This window comes from Periophthalmus magnuspinnatus, chromosome 13 (genome assembly GCF_009829125.3).
Source record: "Periophthalmus magnuspinnatus isolate fPerMag1 chromosome 13, fPerMag1.2.pri, whole genome shotgun sequence".
Classification (NCBI taxonomy): domain Eukaryota; kingdom Metazoa; phylum Chordata; class Actinopteri; order Gobiiformes; family Gobiidae; genus Periophthalmus; species Periophthalmus magnuspinnatus.
The window spans coordinates 14,875,500-14,898,661 of record NC_047138.1 but is presented as its reverse complement, the minus strand read 5'-3'; the positions used below and the strand labels follow the sequence as shown (position 1 = coordinate 14,898,661).

The 23,162-nt window shown below is 37.9% G+C and overlaps 1 protein-coding gene across 1 annotated transcript in view; it reads right to left on the bottom strand.

Annotated features, from left to right (window-relative positions):
- The window catches only part of si (sucrase-isomaltase (alpha-glucosidase)), a 146,004-nt gene that overhangs the window by 87,175 nt on the left and 35,667 nt on the right, over window positions 1–23,162 (bottom strand). Inside the window, exons 13-17 of the mRNA XM_033976422.2 lie at window positions 17,986–18,099; window positions 16,612–16,696; window positions 15,134–15,251; window positions 9,555–9,726; window positions 3,924–4,040 (exon numbers count right to left, since the gene is read on the bottom strand). Coding sequence (XP_033832313.1) covers window positions 3,924–4,040; window positions 9,555–9,726; window positions 15,134–15,251; window positions 16,612–16,696; window positions 17,986–18,099 — 606 coding nt within the window. The remainder of the gene's footprint in view (window positions 1–3,923; window positions 4,041–9,554; window positions 9,727–15,133; window positions 15,252–16,611; window positions 16,697–17,985; window positions 18,100–23,162) is intronic.

Sequence of the window (23,162 nt, the reverse complement as noted above, 5' to 3'; positions counted from 1 at the left end):
ATTACTGAGCCCGCACACAGCCAATGAGCAGCGGGACAGGATGATGTATCACATGCCGTGGTTTTCCGTAAACAGACGTACCCGGAAAAAAATGTGTACTCCTCAATGCCATGCTGGCGAAATGGACCGGTCCTTGTTGCGCCGGAAGTGACGCAAGTGCCCGTCGACGAACATTTAATTTTTTTTAATTAAGGCAGTTGGTGAATTGGGAAACGAGTGGATGCAGAAATGTGTGCATAATGGCACATTTTACGCACTGTTGTTTTGCGTTTTAAACATGACGAAACGGACAAACCAAAGGGAGGACGTGATCGAGGACACTGTGGATGTTTGCACAAGTTAAACTAGAGGCATCTGGACCTGGAGCGGTTCATGGCAAAGATTAAAGATCCCACAGTGGACTCAGGAGTAAAGGACCTTATTTTTTGATGGATTGGATGCTGTTCTCGATCGGTAAGTGTGGTTTATTCTGCTATTGACTTAATTGTACGTAAAATATACCGTGTATAATCGTTAGCTTTGCTTTTGTGCACATAGTGCGCATTCGGACCATACGCTCTGGCACATTTGTGTTCAGCTGTATGAATTAGACTTAATTTGTCTATTGTTTAAAAGGTGTTGTTTTATTCTGCAGTTTGCATTAATGTAGGTAAAAATCTAAGATGTACACACATTAGCGTCTCATCTGTGCGCACGGGTGAGGCGCTCGCTGGTACGTTCCTGTGGAGAGTTACGGATCAGACTTTGTTTATTGTTGATATCTGACAGAATATACCGTATTTTCCGCACTATAAGGCGCATCGGAATATAAGGCGCACCTTCAATGAATGGCCTATTTTAAAACAAATTTCATATATAGGGCGCACCGCATTATAAGGCGCATAGAATATAAACTACTGTAGTAGCTGGGGTTGTGTTACGCATCCACGAGATGGAGCTGCGCTGAAGGGAATGTCAACAAAACAGTCAGATAAGTCAGTCAAACTCACAAAACAAGTTAATGCATCACAATATAGTAACTCTCGAAATAGTGCAACGTAATAACAATAACTCAACGTTGTTCAAACGTTAATGTCCATATTCACAATATCTCCCAGTCTTGTTTAGTTGTAAACACGTGAAAGAAACACGTAAAGCCTCACTTTTTCAGTTCATTCCTCATTCACGAATCCGTCGAGTTCTTCCTCTTCAGTGTCTGAGTTGAACAGTTGGCCGAGCTCATTCAAAGTGCACGATTCCGTCTCGTCAAAATCGCCATTATCCGTGTCGCTGCTGTTGTCTTAACAGTTCAGTGACATTTCCTGCCTTCGTGAAACTCGGACCGCAGTTCAGACTGATATATCAGCCCAGGCATCCGCGATCCATTGGCAGATTGTGGCGTATGTCGCCCGGCGCCGTCTCCCCGTTATCCCTATAGCGTCGGATCCTGTCGTTGCAGATACAGCGGGTTGTGGACTTTCCAGCAGCGTAACTCCGCGTCCAGTCGTGCTCTCATGTAAACTCAAACGGCGCCTCAAAGCGGAGACATGGGGCTATCTAAATATTTTACCGTCATTACGGTAATCTGCCTCTGTTGTCCTGAAGGTGACGAATGAGAGCGCGGTGCTGCGGAGATTTTCCCAGTCATTTATTCGACGCGTAAAAGAAAAAATACGGATGGATGTGTAAAATAGAAGTAGTTGTGTGGAAAAAATGCAGCAAATGCTGATACTTCGTTTAACATGATTTTTATGGCTAAAAAATAATAAAAGTCTACGTCTAGGTAAGCTATACTGGCCCATAGTGTGCTCAGTCCTTAAAGGGTTATTACCGCTATTACTTCAGCGACGGCTCCTGACTGCGGGTGTCATAATTGACCAATATTGATCCATATATAAGGCGCATCGGATTATAAGGCGCACTGTGGGTTTTTGAGAAAATTAAAGGCTTTTAGGTGCGCCTTATAGTGCGGAAAATACGGTAGTTCAAACATAGATAAGCACAGAAGCTACAAGTGTCATTGCTATGTCAGAGTGGGCAAACACCAGAACTAACATCTAAACGTTGTATTGGAACTGGAAACATGAGGCAGTGTGGTGCCGTAAAGGCGATTATAATCATGCGCGATGATCAAGATTATTAAAAAATGCCACGAACGATAAATTGCGGACCTTATTTATCGCGATTAACGATATTATCGTATATCGTCCCATCCCTAGTCAACTGTTCTATACCGTTACATAATTCATCTGAGCAACAATAAATATGTGTTTTGGTGTTTACACGTGAGAATATAGACGCTAATGCAGCAGGAGCAGATCTGATGCCTCTGTTGTAACTTGACACTTAAAAATATACATGCAGCTTTGCCTACGTTACATGTCGCTGCAGGTCCAGGTGTAAATTGCGGGAAAGACTCATTCGGCATCTTTCATAACATGTAATTGTGCGCTTTACTTGGAAAGATCCACAATGTACAATAACTACATCTAAGCCTTTACTTCCTTGATTCACATATATACTGTTAAGATTAATCCCTACTGCATTTGGACTTCGCAGTGAGTTTCTGTAAAGCACTTTTTAAGTCCAGTCAAGTGCCTCCATTCCCAAAGCAGCTATAATGATTTCGAACAACTCTGCTTCCCCAAACTAACCCCCTAAAGTCCCTCTGCTCTCATGCACCACTATACTCAAACATGACAATTTTCATTTCAAAACTTCCCTTGCCCCAGTACAGATATATTGTATAAGCGGCTCTTGAAATCAATATAAGTCATCTGCATGCTGTCCGTTGTCTAATTATAAAACGTTGAATTATCCGTCAATCAGGAAGTGTACGTTAGCATGCTAATTATTGTTAGCTTTATAACTTTGGACCACTGCAAACTAGTTCTGTTTGTCACATTTTTAAGACAGTAAAAATGAGATACAGCGCCTTCACAATGGACTGGACTTCGAAGTGAGTTTCTGCAAAGCACTTTTTAAGTCCAGTCAAGTGCCTCCATTCCCAAAGCAGCTATAATCATTTCGAACAACTCTGCTTCCCCAAACTAACCCGCAAACACCAAAATCCCTCTGCTCTTCATGCGCCAGTATATTTCAAAACAACAATACCCTCAAAGGATCCTTCTACGGACCCTCGCTTTGGGGGAAAACGCACAGTTGAAATCACCTCTGTGATGTTACAAGCCCTGCATCACTTTAGCTTTGGTCCAAATGTGTGTGCTTATTTTGGGAACTGGATTCGAATGGCCAACTTTCAGATCAGTGAGTCACTACACATAAGTATTTATTGTTTTCCTCATGTATGTCTTGCCTCAGTACAGATATATTGTATAAGAAGCTCTGTCTGTATGTAATTATAAAGTGTTTTATTATCCGATCATCAGGAAGTTTGCATTAGCATGTTAGTTGGTGTTAGCTTTACCGTGATGGCAATACTCCTCATTGGGCTCTAAAAGTTGTGAAAAGCGATTATAAAAGCATCACAATGAATAATTAGGATGCTCGGAATGCATTAGGAAAGTGAGGATTAACTCAACGCTGCAAACCGTTTAAAATGAACTAGTTCTGTTGTAAAAATGAGGTACACCACCTTTAAGATTTGTCCCTGGACTTCACAGTGAGTTTCTGTAAAGCACTTTTTAAGTCCGGTCAAGTGCCTCCATTCCCAAAGCAGCTATAATCATTTCGAACAACTCTGCTTCCCCAAACTAACCCACAACCCCTGAAAGTCCCTCTGCTCTTCATGCACCAGTATACTCCAACATGACAATGCCCTCAAAGGATCCTTCTCCGGACCTTCTATTTGGGGAAAGCGCACAGTTGAAATCACCTCTACGATGTTACAAGCCCTGCAGCACTTAGCATTGGTCCAAATGTGTGATGTATAAATCTGAAACTTGACAGACTAATAGAACAAGTATAGAAGGAAATGTCCTTACCCTGTAGCCTTGAGCGTTGTGGTTTCGGGAGAATGGATAGAATGCTCCCACCTGCATCCATCGGCGGCACAGCTCCTCACTGCTGTCGTCAAAGAACCCGCAGATGTCAGCTCCGATCTGAAACACCAGGACCACAGAAATGATATTTTCATGATGGATGTGTGATTTGTCTGAGATGTTGCAGCTGCTTTGACATTTGATGGAAGTGAAAGATCGAACGAAGTGCGGGTGTAAGGGTGTGGGTGTGCATTGAAGCTAAAATAACACCATGTAATATCATTGTATCATTGTATTGGTTTTCAGCTAGCATGATGCACGTGGAAGACTTTTTTTTCTACAATACAAGACATATTTATGGTTTAGGCGCTTTAACGCAAACGTGGGTAGAGTAGCTAAAAGTATAAGTAACGTTATTATTTATTACGGTAGTATAGATAAGTCAAATAAATGCTCAAAAGTAAAAAACAAAAAAACAAAAAAGTATTTGGGGGAATAGTCTTTGGAAACAAAACAAAAAAGAGAAGTTACAGACAACCGAGAGAGTAATTTCCAAAAGCACAAAATGTAAATCAGAAGGTAAGTGCAAGAAACACAAATGTTCCAATTATTTTAATCACGTTAATTACTAAGTGGGTGAGTGCTGTTACTTAAAAATAATATTGCTCGCACTGGTATTACTATAAATAGAAGTATAAAAGTAAAGTGTGAGATGAAACTACTTAAAGATGAAGAACTGAAGAACATTTGTTCAAAAAATTAAGTAAATGTAACTCATAACTAGTAGTCCAATAAGCTTCTTCTGGTCTTGCGTTTGCTTATTGTAATAGATTATTTTTCCAGAAGTTTTTTATTTTTTATTTTTTTTCATAGCTGACAGTTTGGGCTGCTCACTGATGGTATTCGTCAGGGTTTTCACCTGATGTTGCTGTGACATGTTCGGTCAGCTGTCTTCCTACCGGTGGAGGCAAACAGACAGCGCCATCTGCAGCCCGACTTCTTCAGGACAGTATCCCAGGTGTGTGAGAGTGAAAAAGCACCCTCGTCCTGGTTTAAAGTCCCATGGACACGTTTCAGTATTTCAGTTGCCTCCTTCATGCAGCGATGATGTTTGTTTCTGTTTGCTCCATCGTCACAGCAACATCACGTGACCGCTCTGAGGAAGAGCGCTAGTGAGCAGTCCAAACTGTCAGGTATGAAAGCAAACTAAACCTTGGTCTGGAAAAATAACCTATTAAAATAAAGTAACTCATAACTACCCACCTTTATCCAGGCTGCAGTCATAATATACAATAGATAAAATGTTACTAACATGACATTGGTTTATAGTGACTGAACAACGCCTGTCTGATTCTTCTTCAAACCAGTAAAGAACTTGGAATTGCCATGGGATTGTATTGGAGAACTGCCCTCATATTTTATGTCATAGCATCTGGTCTTTGTTTTTACCCGGGTTTCATTCCTTAAAGGTCTCGCCCTTTTCTTTGTGACAATACACTGTTCCCTCTGTCATATTTTAGCCTGGCTTGAAAAAACCTATTGACTTTCACACTCCTCCGTGTCATTTTTTTTAATAGCCATCCCAGACTCTTTTAAAAACCCATATTGAAACTTCAGTCAACAAATTCCCCTGCCATAGCAAAACAGTGACACCAGGAGAATACCCGGCCAGAATTCCTCTTTGAAAATGTCTTCCTTGATGCTCCCTCTGTCGCCCTGATTGTTATTGGCAGGCGGTAGATGTGGTCAGCGGTCTTTATTTACATTAATTGCACCGAGGAGTTCAGGAAAAAAAGGCCAGTCCACAGAGGCCAAACTAGCCATTGTTTACTATTGGCTGCATTCACCATGGGTGATGTTGGAGTCGATTCAAGGGCTACTGTAGTACCCTCTCTAGTCTGATTTCAACCAAGCACAATGCGATGGGACAGATGGTATTGTATGAATGGACTTTAGCACCTAGGCTGCGGCAGGTGGAGATGTTAGCGATTAGGGAAGTAAGATGGATTTGTTAGATAAAATACTGCCTCCTGGGGTTTGGACACTGATGGTGGTGAAGAAGGGGAGATGGAGAGGCTGAGATGATGTGTTTTCTTTGCATGGAATGTTCAATAGTATGGCTTTAAACTTATCTATGTTGCATTTCAATTATATACATACATCTTACATCGCCATAGATCTAACCAGTAACTTTGTTGTAGTTTGATAGTGTCACCTGCTGGGCACCATGGAGATATGTATAACTCTAGACCACATGTGTCAAACTCAAGACCCGCGAGCCAAATGTGGCCCTCAGCATCATTTTATGTGGCCCTCGACAGGGTAAATTTAAAGGTATGATGGTCTTAAAATCTCAATTTATCATCAGATACGCAGTTACACAGTCATATTTTTACATCTAGGCAAATGCATATGTAATATTTGTAACTTGAAAAAGTAATAAATACAGAAACAGTTAATTAACAAGTTACAAAATTTGTTAGATTTATTTTACATTTGGCCCTTTGAGAGCAGCCATTTTGCTGATGTGGCCCTCGGTGAAAATGTGTTTGACCCCCCTGCTCTAGACAAAGCATGTTTAAAGGTGCATTTTTTAACTTTCTTGTGGGACATATGAGACCTGCTCATCTCCATGGAGACATTATCACTTTACCTGGAATGTTTCAGTGTATGGCATTGAATTTATCTTTCTTGCATCTATTACTTTACTTCTGTTTTTATTGCTAAGTTTAACATCATATGGTGGAAGGTCCAGAGAAAGAAAGTTGAAAGTTGTCTCCATGGCGTTGTTATTTCCAATTCAAACAGGTGGCGGACCATCCATCAGAAAAAAAACGTTAAATTGCTTATTGCTAGACATGCTAATCAAGAGGCAGTAGCTAGTACACCACGTAGTTACTCCATACATAAAAAAAAAACTTTGCATATTTAAAAAGCGCTTCATTATATGTGCTAGTGCTAAATAAAATGCCTCCAAATCAGCTTGACACTGCCCGACCGCATTATTGTTGGCGTCTAGCAGCCCACCTGATGTGCACAGCTGGGGGAGAGTATGCCTGGCTCCCTGTTGTGTTCCTTTGCCTCATAATATACACACAGTCCACAGTGCTCTCGGATACTGTAGGCTCTGCACTTCTGCCGTGTTTTTTTTTTTTTTTTTTGTCCCTTTTTTAACACTGTACCTGCAAGGCAAACTTGATAAAAAAAAATTAAGATGTCAATCTTAATGCGTCTCATTACAGACACACTATATATTTTGGGCCTCTATGTCGTTAAGCTCAAACCCAAACGTAGATCTCAATTAGTGCTTGAATCTCCTTTAAAGGCGCAATGTGTAACTTTCTGGTGGAGAGTCCATCACCGGCTTGTCTATATTCAGATGTCACTGATTGCCTCAAATGTTCCACAATATGACATTAACCATATACAGTTGAAACCAGAATTTTACAGACACTAAAGAAAAAGACACAGGCTTTTTTTTTTTTTTTTTTTTTTTTTTTTCTCACTGTCTGACATTCAGTCTAAACTTTTGCTGTTTTAGGTCAATTAGAATTACCTAAATTATTACTATTTGCTAAATACCAGAATAATAGTAAGACTTGACATCATGATTTGTGTTTTCCCAAATTGTGTAAATGCATAGTAATCTTGCTATATGTAAACTTCTGACTTTGAAGAACGTAATGAAAACATTTCTAAAAAATCCTTCTCTCATTATTCTGGCATTTAGCAAATAGAAATAATTTAGGTAATTCTAATTGACCTAAAACTGGAAAAGTTTAGTCTGATTTCATGTCAGACCCTGAGAAAAAAAAGCTTATGTGTCTTTCTATATAGTGTATGTAAATTTCTGGTTTCAATTGTTTCTAGAATTTATTTAATTACATTCAAATCTTTATAGCTTAAAAATACCTTGAAAAATACACATTCTAACTGTGAGTGGGCTTGCCTCTCCACAAATCTGAGCAGTAGTGGCGTCACGTGCTTGTCTCCATGGAGATAGATAAGTTTAATGCCATACTGTGGATAAGCAATAACATCTTTGTCTGCACCTTTTAGGGAAGGTAAACATAAATAAAAATAAAATACAAACAAAAACCTAAAAAAACAAAACAAAAACAAAAAAAAAAACAACAACAATAGACCAATTTTCGAGTGTCAGAACAGCATGTTAACCAAGCAGGAACAAGCGTTAACAGATGTAGTTGGCGCTGATTTACATTTTCAAAAAGTGGTACAAGATGAGTTTTGGAAAGCCTGGCAAAAAAATGGAAATGGAAATTTTGGGTGTAACTGTTGGCCCATTTTGTTCGTAGAAAGTTAACCACGGTGCATTTAAATGGTCATTTGCCACCACAAAACGGAAAATTATGCACAAACAAGATTATCTTGGCAGCGCCTTGCTGAATATGTTTGCGTGCTATCACCGAGTGGGTAGAGAAAGTTGATTGCTCTTTAGCTAGCATTACAAGTAACTAGCTAGGGGCAAAAACTGTTGCTATGCTTTGCAAATTAACATGAATGCAACAGCTTCATGGCATTTTTCCACATCATCATGAAAACAAATGCTGGTAAGAACGTGAAATGAAGTACTTTGAAAAAAAAGAAAAATATAACATTTACTTGGAACCATTCTGTGGAGAGGGATCCGAACCTTAGCCATAATAACCCCATTCCTAAAACCTTAACCTAAATTAAGCCATAACTACCTATATTGAAGAATCTACCTCATGTAGTCCAGATTTCTTCAGTCCCTACAGTAAAAAAAAAACCCCAAAAAACAAAAAAAAAACAACAACCAAAAAACGAAAAACAAAACTAACCTCACCAAAAAATATAGTGTATACTAGATATGCGGTTAGAATATAATAGCAGTTGATGTTTTCATGCCAGTCTAAAAGCAAATATTTTATTTAAGTATTTACAAGTATTTAAAGGTCTTATATTACGCAAAACTGACTCATGTTTGCTTTTAGCCATCTTAAAATGCTATTACCTCTCCAAAAAACAACCCTGGAGTTGTGTTTTGTTTCATTCACACATGTTTGAGTAATCCTGGATTATTAGGCTGTCTGCGCAAAATGCTCCATTTGACCTTGTGAGGTTATTTAGTAGTAGTTTTAAGGCTGTTGGTATCACTTTTAAATACTCTCATTTTACCTTTTGTACAGTTGAGATTGTCACATTGTCAAGTCTGTAATATTTTCTGATGCACCAAGGAGTGTAACATTTTCAGTGAGGTTAAAACAATAGCTGTAACTTCGAAATACAAATCCAGGGCTGAAATGATCCAAATGCTTCTAGTGAGTTTAAAAACGCAGTGTAGCACTTCCTGTATTACCATTTAATGATATCAAAAGGAGGAACAGAGTGTTTTCAGTTTACAGAAAACACAGTATACAGGATTTGTGTGTTAAACATGTGTGGATGAAACAAAACATAACTCCGTGTATGTTTGTGATGAGGAAACAACATTATAACACAGAAAAAATAGTGCAATATGCAATATAGGCTTTTAAGTATTTAGCATGTGGTGTATTTCTTTACCTATTTTTTGCATTGACAACATAACCTATAGATTTGAAATTCTTCTTGCAATTTTCCAATCTAGAATACTATGGACACTCTACTTACATAAGGAACTCCGAAAAGGCTAAACTCCAGCATGCCGGGGATAGCCAACTTGATATCATTCCAGTTGGCAGCGTTGTCTCCCAGCCAGTGACCCGAGTACTTGCCCACACCCGGGAAGGAGGAGCGGGTCAGCATGAGGGTCCGGTTCCCTCCAAATACACGCTGGAGCGCCCTGAGGAGAGACAAGCAGAGGAAATATGAGCTCTGTGTAAGATGCAGCGCAGGGAAAGTCAAGTGGGATGGTACTGCTTTGTAAAAGGTTACAGCTTATTCAGAAATACACACATACACATTACAAACATTTTAGATAAGGTACTAGTGCAAATAAATATATTCAGAATGGTGTTAGAAACCATTGTCTACCACATTTATGCTTTTGAACACTGCAACAATGCATGTGCTCAGAAAATGTCAGCTACTTTTGGTTGAATTACATTAATTAAATAAAATAAATATTGTAATTTTCAAGAACAAAGTTTTGCCTTATATCAATTTTACACTTTTTTTCCAGATTGTAAAATTTGTCACAATTATTGGAAGGAAGTAAAAAAAAAAGGAAAGTTTTGCACGTCATTAACAAAGACCACACATATACCAGATAATAAATGCATTGTTGAGAAAAACCTCAAAAAGCGAAAGTCAAAGTCGGCACTACTTTCCCAACTCTATTGTACATTATTATTTCGCTTAATGAGGAGAATCGAAGAAGCATTGATTTCCATGACAATACAAAGGCCGGGTGATGTTCACAAAATGTGTCTCCTGCCAATAATACATTTTAATTAGTCAACGCGAGAGAAGCAGCTGGCCTTATTGAAGTAGTGAGTCAGCAACGATGACCTCAAAGGGGTTTTTCATTGAATATACAATGTGTGTGTGACCTTACAATGGGTCACTGCTGCGGTACAGGCCATGCTCTTTTGTATAAGAACAAATGATTTTGTCACTAAAATAACATGTCTGCACTGGGGCACTAACTGCATGTCATTTTTCACTGACACGCCATGCATTTCATTCACTACTCAGTGTTCGATCCATGCATCTACACTGGATGACCTATAGAAGGCTTCTAGTCTAAATGTCAATGAGACCTTCAACCTTTAACCTTTCGTGGTAAACTTAAAATAAGACATATGTATACCTCTGCTATATAGGTTTAATTTATGACACCCATGGATCATTACATCAATATTTGGACATTTTAAAATCGCAATATTCATCTAAAATGACTTAAAAGAAACAACTCCGCTGACTTCTGAGTTAGAAAACTGTGGTGCCCAATGGGAGCTGACTGCAGATTTTTTTTTTTTTTTCATTTGTACCAAAATGACGACACAATGCTGCCAAATTCCTACATGTATCACTATTTAAAGAAAATAAATTTGGAGAACAAAGTGAGTACAGACCAGTGGGCATATGTCAGTGGCGGTGAAAACGGAGGTTGATCGGCAAAATGGGAAAATGGCAAAATGGCACACTCAAACATGCACAACTCACTCCAAATGCAACTTTGGATGAGTAAATGGTGACGGGAAACAACTATAAAATTATTAAAAGCTCTTAAAAGTACATTTTGAATAACGCCGGGCATCACAGCAGCGTCCAGGGAAAGTGGACAGTGAACTTTGGAAACACAGCAGGAAAGCCCTCTCCTAAGCACCACTCTCACTCACTGAAGAGACAAGCCAAATCTGTAGCAACTCAGAGGTCCATGGATACAGCTATGGTCTCCATGGATACAGAAGAACAAACAGCTTATTCCCTTAATGCTTGTACTTAGAACTGTACAGGTTGCACTTCTTAGTTGACAAAAACACCATGATAAAATGTTAAAAACCAAGATCAAAAATTCATGTTTCAAAAAGTGCTCCGTGTTCCAGTAACAACAACTTCGCTTCTTTTTATATTTACGTCGTACTTAATTGTATTTGTGCAGTCTTTAATTTAACATCCAATGGGACTACCTTTTTACTGTAGTGTATTAAAATGAATTATATTTGATTCATTTTGTTGGTCTCTTTAGTGTTGTCTTCACTCAGTAGCACATTACGGTATGAACAAATGTCTATGGATCACGTGAAACACTGGTCTTATGGGAAGGTTGTGCTATATTGTCAGTATTGCATTAGCAGTGTTTGTTTTTTATTTCCCATTAGCTGAAACCCCATTAGTGCAGGTGCATGCCGATAACTAATTGATTTAATTTCCCATACCATCACCATTGGAGCATATTAGAAAGCCTGGAAAGTCAGAGTTGTTTTTGCTTTGTGTAAATTGCTATACCATCGAGGCCTCAGTCATTTGAACGCTCGTGTAATGCATCGGTGTCGCTCATCTACTAAGAGACTAGACTTTTTATGTTCATTGTGGATATTATAGAGCTCAAGTTTCTGTATGAAACTGTGCAGCTACATTGCAAAACTAGTTTGTTGACATTAGAATCCCTACAGTGATATATATTTAGGCTTCAGCTACGACTCAAAGCATTGCCGCATAGAAGCAAGATATAGGTTAAACACATCTATCAAGTAAATATATGCAATTAGTGTACTGTAGTAGTAGTAGTAAATGGTAAATGATCACATTTTTATATAGTGCTTTCTACCTTCAAAGCACTCAAAGCACTTTACACCAAAGAACCACTCACCCATTCACACACACATCCATACATCAATGTTCACAGACAATGGAAGAGAAGTGGGTTAAGTGTCTTGCCCAAGGACACAACAACAGTATTCATTTGTGGCAGCAAGACTCGAGCCGCCAACCTTCAGATCAGTGGACGAATACTCGTATAGTGATATTAGTATATTTTAAACTTTAAATACCAAGTTTTAAACATTGGTTTCTACCGAAGTGTAATAATTTTGCTGAAAAATCTGCTTTATGTTGTATATCTAGATCATGATTTATTATGGCCATACGCGATTAATCAAGACTGCAGGCAGAGGTGGGTAGAGTTAGTAGCCAAAAATTGCGCTCAAGTAAGAGTAACGTTACTTCAAAATAATATTACTCAAGTAGAAGTACAAAGTTGTGGCCCAAGAAATTACACAAGTGAGAGTATTTGGGAAAACTACTTCTCAAGTAAGAGTGACTTAAAGAGTAATTGTCAGGACATACCAACTGATTTATAATTTGAAGTTAATGTGATTTGAAGGACAAAATATTAATTATGATACAAGAATTGGTATTTTGAAAAGATAGATACAAAAAATTGAAAAAAAACCCATTATATCTAAAGCAGTGGTGCAATATTCAAATTTTACACCAAATTTCAGTACGAAAACATTACAGGAGGAAAAACAAATACATTTTTCTTAATAAGTAAACAACGGAAGAAGTTTAAAATTGATATCTATAATTTAAGTTTTTATTTTATTTTTTTTAAATTTTCCATCTCACCTGCAGTGCCTCGTCTCAAGTGTACGTATGGGAAGAGGAAAAAGTATAATAGTATTAAAATGAACCTATTTGTAAATGTATTCCATCTAACCCGTGGTCACATTATCACTTCTCCTCTTACGCTCTTTAACTATTGGAACAAAGAACACGACTTTATGAGCCGATGGGAAGCGATTACGTCTATAAACTGCCTTTGAAGCATATGTGAATGAGGAAATATCCATATATTTCTTTAAATGGACCACAGCTATCCCAACTTCTCTGCAGCTGGTGATGGATACGCATAAATTTACATAACTGTGACCCGGTTTTCCCATATATCAACTGTTCTATTCTATACTTAGGTTGATTTCTGTTTAAGTAATGGGCCCTTAAACTGTTTTAGCGTCCAGCTTAGATGAGAAATTCATTCACTTTGCCCGCCAGCCGTGCTCATTAAAACATATTTCTGCACTTATCACATGGTATAAGCCACACTATTGGTTGACGCCGGCGACTGGGTAATTAAAAAAAGGTTATAAGTCACCAGACTGCAATGGAATGGAGTGGATTTTTGCATTTCACATTTGCAAGTCAGCCCTACAAATCTATCCAACTGCCATTACTCAAAAGTGTGCACTGTCCGACACTGATTCTGTGTGTTGGGTTATTTTAATGTTGTGTTTGGAGGCTGCCAATGAATCTAGTAAGCTCTGAGAAAAGGTGGTTTTGGCTAAAGAATGGTTTTGGGAAATGTTCAAATGCAGGTTGCTGACAAGGTGTATAATATGGTACATCTCAACTGAACTAAAAGGTTTTGCTAACATACAAAATGAAGCTGTCATGGCATTACTTAAAGGTGTACTGTGTAACTTTTCTCATGAAGTGTCTGCTGTCTGCTTAAAGATCTTCAGTGCTAGAAGGTAAGAAAGTGCAAGTAGTAAAGTAGAATTTTTAAGTATCTGTTGTGTACTTAAGTAAACTTTAGTGTGGATGCTTTTTACTTTTACTTCACTATAATTAAGAATAGGTATATGTACTTTCTATTTCACTGCATTTTTGAACAGGACTGAAAAGTAAAAGTACTATTCATATGATTCGATGGGTTATTTTTACCATGTTCATGGCAACATCCTGACTAAGGTTTTTGAGTTCAAGCTTTGGCTTTGAGCAAACAAAAATAAATACACAAAATTCATAAGTAAAATTAAGAAAATGTATTCATATTGGAACTGTTGACAAAACACGCATCGCTTTTGAAGCAATATTACTACATTTAACACAAATGAACTTAAAATACTTTTACGTTTTACTCTTAAAGTACATTATTAAACACGACTTAAATACTTTTACTTAAGTAGATTTTTCATGTGATATTTTTACTTTCACTTGAGTAACTCTTTACCTCTGTATCTGTACTTTTACTTGAGTAACAGAATTGAGTACTTTATCCACCACTGAAGATGTTATTGCTTTGCCTGGAATGTTTGACAGTATGGCATTAAGCCAGGTCAATTTACAGGTAAATAAGAGTACAAATGCATGTTTTTTTTTAAGGTGGTAATTAAAAAAAATACATTCTAGATAGATGATGTGTATCGCTAAAAATACTATGAAACATTCCAGGTAAAGGAAAGTGGAGACAAACAGGGGAAAGACTGATCTGTGTTATAAGATTTGAACTGTAGGGGTGGAATTATGAACTTCACTGAATAATTATGGATATAAACTACATAAGTATTGCGTACTGTTATTTATTTATTGCACCTCATATTTTTTAACAGGCCTATTGAAGTATCCCATGAATCTAAATTATTCCTCTCAAATTTATTTTCATCTGAACAGAAGATGTACTCGGAAAGTGCAACTATTTTTGCTGCTAAAATGTGTACTTGGTGTTTTAATAGTATGTGTGCGAGTGTGTGATGTCTTCAGCGACCCCTGCCATTTCAAGTACTATGTGACATCACTCAGGACTGCCATGATTGAAGCCAGGTGTTTACAAACTTGGCTGGAGAGGCAGAGTTTGAAGTGTGGATACCTGTTACACCAATCACACTGTTCCTCAAAAGTCCAGACCTCGCCCCTCCTCCCCACTCACTCTCCCCTTTAGTCTGCAGCTCTATTTGCAATGTGGTTGTGGGCAGACTTTAGCAGTTTAGTCCCAGAAATAATCATATACAATAACTACTCACTTCTCTGTGGCCAGCACCATGGAGTACCCGTAGAGACTGTGCACATCGTAGTGGTTCCCCCAAGCCTGCTTTGCGTCCATACACAGGGTCTTACTATACATCACCTCATCCAGGATCTCTAAGAAAACAAACAAACACGTGATGAAGACAATGGGGTGGTGTAAGGTGACGGAGGCGAGTGGGGGTGAATTCAAATGCTCCGCGGAGAAGACGGCTGAGTGATGAGGGAGAAAGGGAGCGAGAACGGGAAGAATGGGAGGGAGGTGATGAATTCTGCAATCGGACAAGTGTTCAATGAGAAAACAGGAGGCAGAGAGAGCGATGGACGAGGGGAGCGAGGGAAGAGGAGAAGGAGGAAGGTAATAAAAAGAGTGGCCAGTCAAGAGTGGCCAGTCCGGTTGCGTTTAGAGTCATCCAGGTTGTGACGAAGGAGGTATCTAGGGTATAGCACCCAAGGGAGTTTTAGATGAGTCTCAGAAGTACTGGGTTGGATGCGTTATCATTTGGGACCATGGTTCTTATTACTTGGGCTGCTTGACTCTGAATGCAATATATAACTTTGAAAATGTTACTTAGTTGTCAGGTCAGGACAACAGCGCTGACTTGATAAATTTAAGATAAGTTTAATTCTCATTTACCTGGAATAAACACAACAAAACTGTCAAATTTGCCAATACTATCCTGAATTGTAGGTCATATTTGAGTGTTTAACCTAACCAGCGGTTTTGATTAAAAATAGATGTTGCTACTGCATTTCTTGTGGCTTATTAGATAGGAACCTCAGGGCAAGTTTGCAATTAGATAACAAAACTAAACGTGAATAAATTCAAACTCCAAATCATATCTTGAGGGCTGAATAAACGAGCAACCTTGAATATATGAAAAATAAGCAATATGATTTGGCACTAGTTGTACTTGCTGCGTATGTTGCCATGTTTGTCTATAAAAAAACAGCTTTAAGTAGGCCTGTCATGATGAGTACTATATTGAGTTACAGTTCAATATATGTTGGGTGAAAATATAATTTTTGAGGGTCAATGTTTTTTGTGGGGACTTTTTCTTTACTCTAATGGGAAACATTTTATTGCTTTGTTCTAAGATAAGATTAGAGCTTTAGATGGTTGAATGAATAACAAATTATAGATACAAACTAACTACCAAAGTGTTTCATTCTGCTGTTTATTTATCACTGTTCATGTTTGTTTGTTTTTTTACAATATTGTACATTTTTATTTTTTTATTATGCTTTATCGTCTATATTTTCTTTGGCAATATATCAAACTTCAATGTGTGTTATCATGACACGTCTAGCTTTAATGACAACTTCAAATGTCCTGGAGTGATATAACTTTAGTCTTTCCTCTAAGTTTTACGTTAAACAGTGAGTCAAATAGTGTGAAACATGCACTTATTTAAGGGTGGCAGCATACACAAAACAAGACAAAAAGTGGTAAAAAATGTAAAAATCGAAATCTTACTTGGTGTGTATGGAGGGTAATTGAGGTTGTTGCTGGCACAGCCTGTGACTGATCCTTTCTTGAAATTTGCAACTTCATTCATGTCCTGCAAATGCCAAAAATGCACATTTAGAAGTACAGTGTGTGGGATAGCATATTTTTAATTAAAAAAAAAAAAAAAATCTGTGTAAGGTATGATCCATAGAAAAAGAAAAATTCAAAACTGTCGACTGGACAAAAAGCAAATAAAGCCATGCAGTCTACTCCATTCAGTGTAGCGGAGACTGCAGTGAGAGTTATATTGGAGAAACTAAACAGCCACTCCACAAGAGAATGTACCAATATCATTGCAAGAGCAGCTCAGGATGCCAATCTGCTGTACATCTTCATCTCAAAGCCACTAACCACTCCTTTGAAGATAGTGAGGTACAGATCTTAGCCAAAGAAAAGAAATGATTTGAGAGGGGAGTTAAAGAAGCAATTTCTGTTAGGAAAGACAATCCTTCCTTGAACAGGAATGGGGGGCCTTAGACATAATTTTTCTCCTATTTATATGTCCATCCTCAGACCAAAATCTAAACAAGGTGCTAGTCAGTATGCTAATAGGTGTGAGAGGGCATCCATTAGAGGCCTGAGTGGTTATTCAAAATATGACAGTTCACACTTAGTGCAGTTCAATAGACCTAGTTTACAAACAGGTGTGTTACTTTCAGTGTTAGCTCCTCCCTTCAGATAAATATAAGGCAGTGCCCACCAGTAATCTGACCAGAACTGAAGAAGTTGGATGAGCAGCAAGACGTCTTCATTCAAACAAATTTTGTCCAGTTGACAGAATTTAAATGCTCAAATTGTTAAAATGGGCATGAACAAATCTGTTATCAAATTTTACAATCAAAACATACTCTGCTTGTAACTAACCTGACTAAATATGTTTTTCCCCCAATCCAGCAAAAACTAAATCAACAAAACACGCATTTTACGAATTGAAAAGCAGTTTTTTGGCAAATTACCTTTTTACAGAAGAGATTATACCGGCAGTTTTCTTACTGCTAATGTAATTCATTGTTTCCAAAAACTATTCTCATTTTCATGTGCTAAACATAGAAGACCTGACTGTTTTAACCGAGGTGATTGTCAAGCTGGAAAATCGTGTTTAGCGCTGCAAAAACCCTGAATAATGAGCCATTCAAACTCCCCTAAGTAATATTAAAATAACACAAATTTTAGCTTGTTTTTCTCCATCACTTATTGACCTTAATATTCATGCTACATTGAAGAGAGGGGGGAAAAAAAAGCTACCACTCAAGTTCGGCATGACTTTGTAAAACAGCTAGTGGTTTTAAATGGTTGCACTATGAGTTAATGAGTATTTGTTAAGACTTAGGAAATGCTTACAATCCAGAGGGCATCGTGCTTGATCTCGCGGGAGAACCTCTCGTACTCATCCACCCACCAGTCGATGCAGGCTTGGCTGGTGTAGTCTGGGAAAACGGTCTCTCCTGGCCACACCTGAGCAAAAGATTAAGTGCAAAATGTGTTTACAACCATAGATCCGATAGACTTTGGACAAAACAACAGTTAATAACATTATGGTTTTAGAGTTATCTGATCTGCCCGCTGTTGGAAATGGATTGAGTTCGGGCCGGGCGAAATGATACAGCAAAAAGACGCGTGTGTTCCTATTGATTGTGACCCGGTTTCAGCCAATAGTTGTTGATAGTTTTTTGTTATCTAACTCCCGATCATTCTCTACTTTTGCTACGGACCTGTTGTGGTATTTCTCTCTATTATATCGATATAGATTATCAGCTTGGGACCAACTGAAGAATCGCTATGGAACAGCCAAAGGCATGGATTGGAAGGATGGGTATCAAAGACAGTAGAAAACATATAATTTAATCTAAAATAGAAAGTCGACAATAACTGTTGTAAAACAAATTATAGTGATATTAAAGATGCTATATCTGTAACATGAAAACCACATCTAGTTCATTTTAAACTGTTTGTAGCAGTCCAAATGTATTCCTCATTTACCTTATGCATTTTGACCATCCTAATTATCCACTGCAATGAGTTTATAAGCGCTTTTCACATTTTTCAGAGACCAGCGCAGTGTTTATCATCATGGTACTGCTAACAGCAACTAGCATACTTCCTGTTTCGTAGAGAATATAACACTATAATTAAATGCCAAGAGCAGAATCAGTCTCATTTTCCATTTTCTAAGAGCTGCTTTTACAATATAATTGTACTGTGGCAAACTGCTTTGACTTATGGTAATTGCATGACATAGGGTAAAAGGCCCTTTATATCGATGTCCCTAACATGAGGCCCTGCAGTACTTAAAATAGAAGCCTGATACAAATGTCGACAGAGAGCTGATTTGTGAAGTGGAAGCAGAACCTACATCTTACAACTATAACTTATATAGCCTCAGTTACCACTATTTGGGTATTTTGTCTGGTGTCACTCACATCATTATAGCAAATCTGTCGCAGCATGCCATTTGGCTTGGATTTAGGCCATCTCTTCCTGCCTTAATATGCCTTCACTGTCTGCAGAGCCACATAGACTTTTAAACACCATTACTAACACTTAAAGTCTCAGCAGTGTCTGTGGCCTTATATTGCCAAAGTGTCCCTATTGCTTTACAAATGAGCACAGTTTGCATGTTATTCGCCATACATAATAGAAACAGACAGGTCTACGTGAGAGACAGAGACACTGTGTTTAGGAAAACAGACAAAAATCAAGAGTGTGAGCTATATTGATGAGAGGAGCTGGAGAAGAAGGGATGAAGAGGAGGAAGGAGAGAGCGAACGGTTGAGGCAGAGAACAGAAGAGACGCTGATCGATAACACAATAGCAATCTGCCGACGTGCCGCGTGTTAGGAGTCGTCCTTAATGGCACATATTGAAAAAAACGATTAATCCTGGCAGAAAACACTTGAGTTTTTGTGTTTAGGTGCGCCGCGGTATGCTAGCAGCGCATGAAATCGCTAGATATTAAAATCCAAGGTTGCTGTCTTTTACCTTTACTTTCACTGCCAATAACTTTACAACTCTGAGAAGACTCGAATCAGGTACGTAGGCACAATTAGATTTACCGGCTGATGTTTTTGGCAGCTGTTCAGAAATACAAGGTCAGGGCTTATTATAGCCATGTGCGGTTGCTGACTACTTTGCCTATGTATGCTTAATTAATGTGTTCTGAAATTCATTATTATTATTATTATTATTATTATTGACTATACATTTTTGTAGATTTTAGGTTTACTTGTAAATGAGTCATGTATGTATTTACTTTTAAAATAGATTTCACTTATTTATTTTTTTTATTTTACAAATTACATAATTATTCGTATTTATTAATTAATCTTTTAAATGTATTTATTTATTACTGTGGTTGTGGTTTACACGTGGCTGTTTTGCAACGCTCTCTCAGATGGGTGGCATGAGACGTGATCAACAAATGCTGAAACTGCTCTTTTAAATCAATAATTAGGTTCATGATCTCACTATATCACCCTCGAAATCTCATTTACGATATTGTTTTTACCACCCCCAACTTAATCAATCATTTATTTATTCAGTTATCTTTGCTTATACAGGGAGATCCAATGAGAGTGCTTGGACTTTCTTTTTCATGGGCGCCCTGTTCAAATAGAGAAAAAAAAATAAAAAAACAAGAAGCAAACAAAACAAATAAGTATATTAGTCCATTTAAAACATCAAAAACAGCTTATCCTTGAAATATATTCCAGCCAAAAGTCCTTTTTCCCCATCTCAGTTCTGGTGTGGCTAGTCCTTAGACTTATACACTGATGTGTTCTTGTATTAAATGTTCTCATATCAATGATTAACAAGTACGATAGTCCGGCAGTGTATGAAGTAGCCCTTTATAAACACATTTCATCATTATTGACCTTTAGAATACCGTGATGTCATCTGAAACCCAGCACTTGACGCATGTCTTAGATTTCAACACATTTTATTTCATCTTGCGGCATAACGACGACTTTCCTTATGCCTGCTGTTTTTCATTGTGCTCATATCCCTCCTCCTGTCTGCTTTCTGATCTTTCATAGCCTGTCTCCCAGCCCTATCTGTACGCCTCTCTTCACTTTCATTTGCCACAGAATACCGCGCCGTCTTTAGCGTTTACCTGATAAAATGTCTCAGCCTTTGGTCGTGTCAGTTGGGTTGACTTCCTGGCAGCGTGGTACCGCTCAATAAGGCGGTCTTCCTGTACATTTGTATCTAATGTATTATCTGTGCTTGTTTGGAGGCTGTACTCCCCCCAGCCGTGCTCTTGTCTCTGTCAATCCTACCTGCAGGTCCTCATAGATTTCTCAGTCCCAGTGCTTTGTTTACGAACATCGACTGTTCCCGGATGCGTGGTACTTTTTTGTGTGCAGATAACAAAGTATTGAACAGGAAAGTTTTATTTGATAGAAATATGTATTTAAGTGTTTTTTTTATTAGTGAGGAGGACCATTGTGACCCCTATAATAATAATAATAATAATAATAATAATAATAATAATAATTTTCAGCACTAATGAACAATTGAACAATTAGTACAAATTATATCTTTTCATTCTTGTATCATTAATATTTAAAAGTAAATAAACCGTGGTCAAATAAACTGGTTTCAAGAATTAGAGGCTTACAGTGACAAGTTTCAACAAACGTGGTGCTAAAATTATTCTAATAAGCATTGTACCACAATTTTCTCACAGCAGAAGTACGAGAAGTAAAATTCAATACATTATACCGAACAATAGGCTCTTTGCACAGCAGCATACCAGCTAGCTCACTGCGTCTCAAAGCTAAGAGTCACTTTCACTAAAATCAGAAAACATAAGATAAACTAATAACTAACTAAATTAATTCAACTAAGGACTACCTAATTATTTTTAAATGTAGAATACTTCAGTTTGTAGTGTTGATTTAATATTTATTATGCCCCAAATTTAGCATTAGCGTTAGCACTGAGACACAAACACCTCTCTTTCTAAACACAGAAGTGTCCCCCGATGAAGTATTAATTTTATTTGTGTAGTTTTTAGCATGTTGTCAGTGGCATCAACCTGCAGCTCCCTGTCCACTGCCTAATTTTTAAATGTTTATTAATTTTGGAGTGACTCAAAAAAAAAAAAAAAAAAAAAATGACAGAGATATAATTGGACAGGAAGTAGTGATGCTAACAGTGAGGTTTCCTTATGCTGTTGGTCAGAGTGCTAATACTAAACTGTCCCTGTCCACTGCCTGATTTTCTGATTTTTAAATGTTTATTAATTTTGGCGTGACTCAAAAAAAAAAAAAAAAAAAAAAAAAAAAACTGACAGAGATATAATTGGACAGGAAGTAGTAATGCTAACAGTAAGGTTGCCTTATGCTGTTTGTCAGAGGATTTTAATGCTAATACTAAACTAAAATCTTATTGCAATTATGCGTTATGCTACTTGTAGTTTAAGAATTGACTTCAGTAAAAGCTGGTTCTCCACTCAAGCCTTTAATATTCAGAGATGGTGATGGGGATTGATCCTTGGTAGACTGCACTGCGTTTCACCATGTCAGCTATGTTATATAGAAAAATTGGCATTTCAATCTACAGTTGTTTTTACTGTCACATCCTTACTATATCAATATTAGTCATGGTCTTGTCCATCATTTTAGTTGGACTATATTGAAAATGTCAAGGAACAAACACAAATTGACTTCAGCTCATGTGGATGAGTCTTCCTGTTTAATAGGGGCTACGGATATATTATAAAAGCAGCGGTTGCAGTTACAGCGATACCACTATTGTCTGCATTTAATTAAGATGTGTTTTATCCTCCAGGAAGTGTGCTGTTAACATGCTAGTTGTTGTTAACATTACTGTGATGGCTAAACTCCGGTCTGAAATTTGTGAAACGCACCTTTGAACTCATTGTCATTCACATGCTAGAATTGGATTGAGGATTAACTTGAGACCATCGCTTTTTTTCACATTTTTAAGACCGTGAAAATCAGGTACGGCGCCTTGAAACAGAAAATTATGTTTTTATGTGATTTTGCGCTGGCATTATGCTCTGTTTAAAAGCCTTGAAATGCATAGCGGCAACACCTATTTGAGAAACAGGTTGAAGGTTAGTCTAAACATCCTGAGCAGCAGGAGAAGCTTTTATCCTTATCTACAGAAGCAATTAGCCGTCTTAAAAGCAGGAAGAAAATACTGGTGTCGCCCAGGTTCCTCCTTCATCACTGACACTGCACTACAAAGGTCCCGTTTACAAAAACCCCGCTGTCTCCTCTAGCGGCACGCACACATTCATATGGAAATAAAGTGGAATCAATTATAATCACACACATGCGTAAACAGCTAAAAATAGCTTCTTGTTTCAAAATGGATGCACACGCGACTTGCCCATTTCGTATTATATATCTGAGGCCGGCCACGCAGAACATTTCTTAAGATTAAACACTAATGCGGAATCAATGGATATGTTTGACCTGTTAGGATCGGCGTGGAAAGGCGATTAACACGCAGCCTGGGTTTAATCATGTGCGTAATCAGAATCGTAA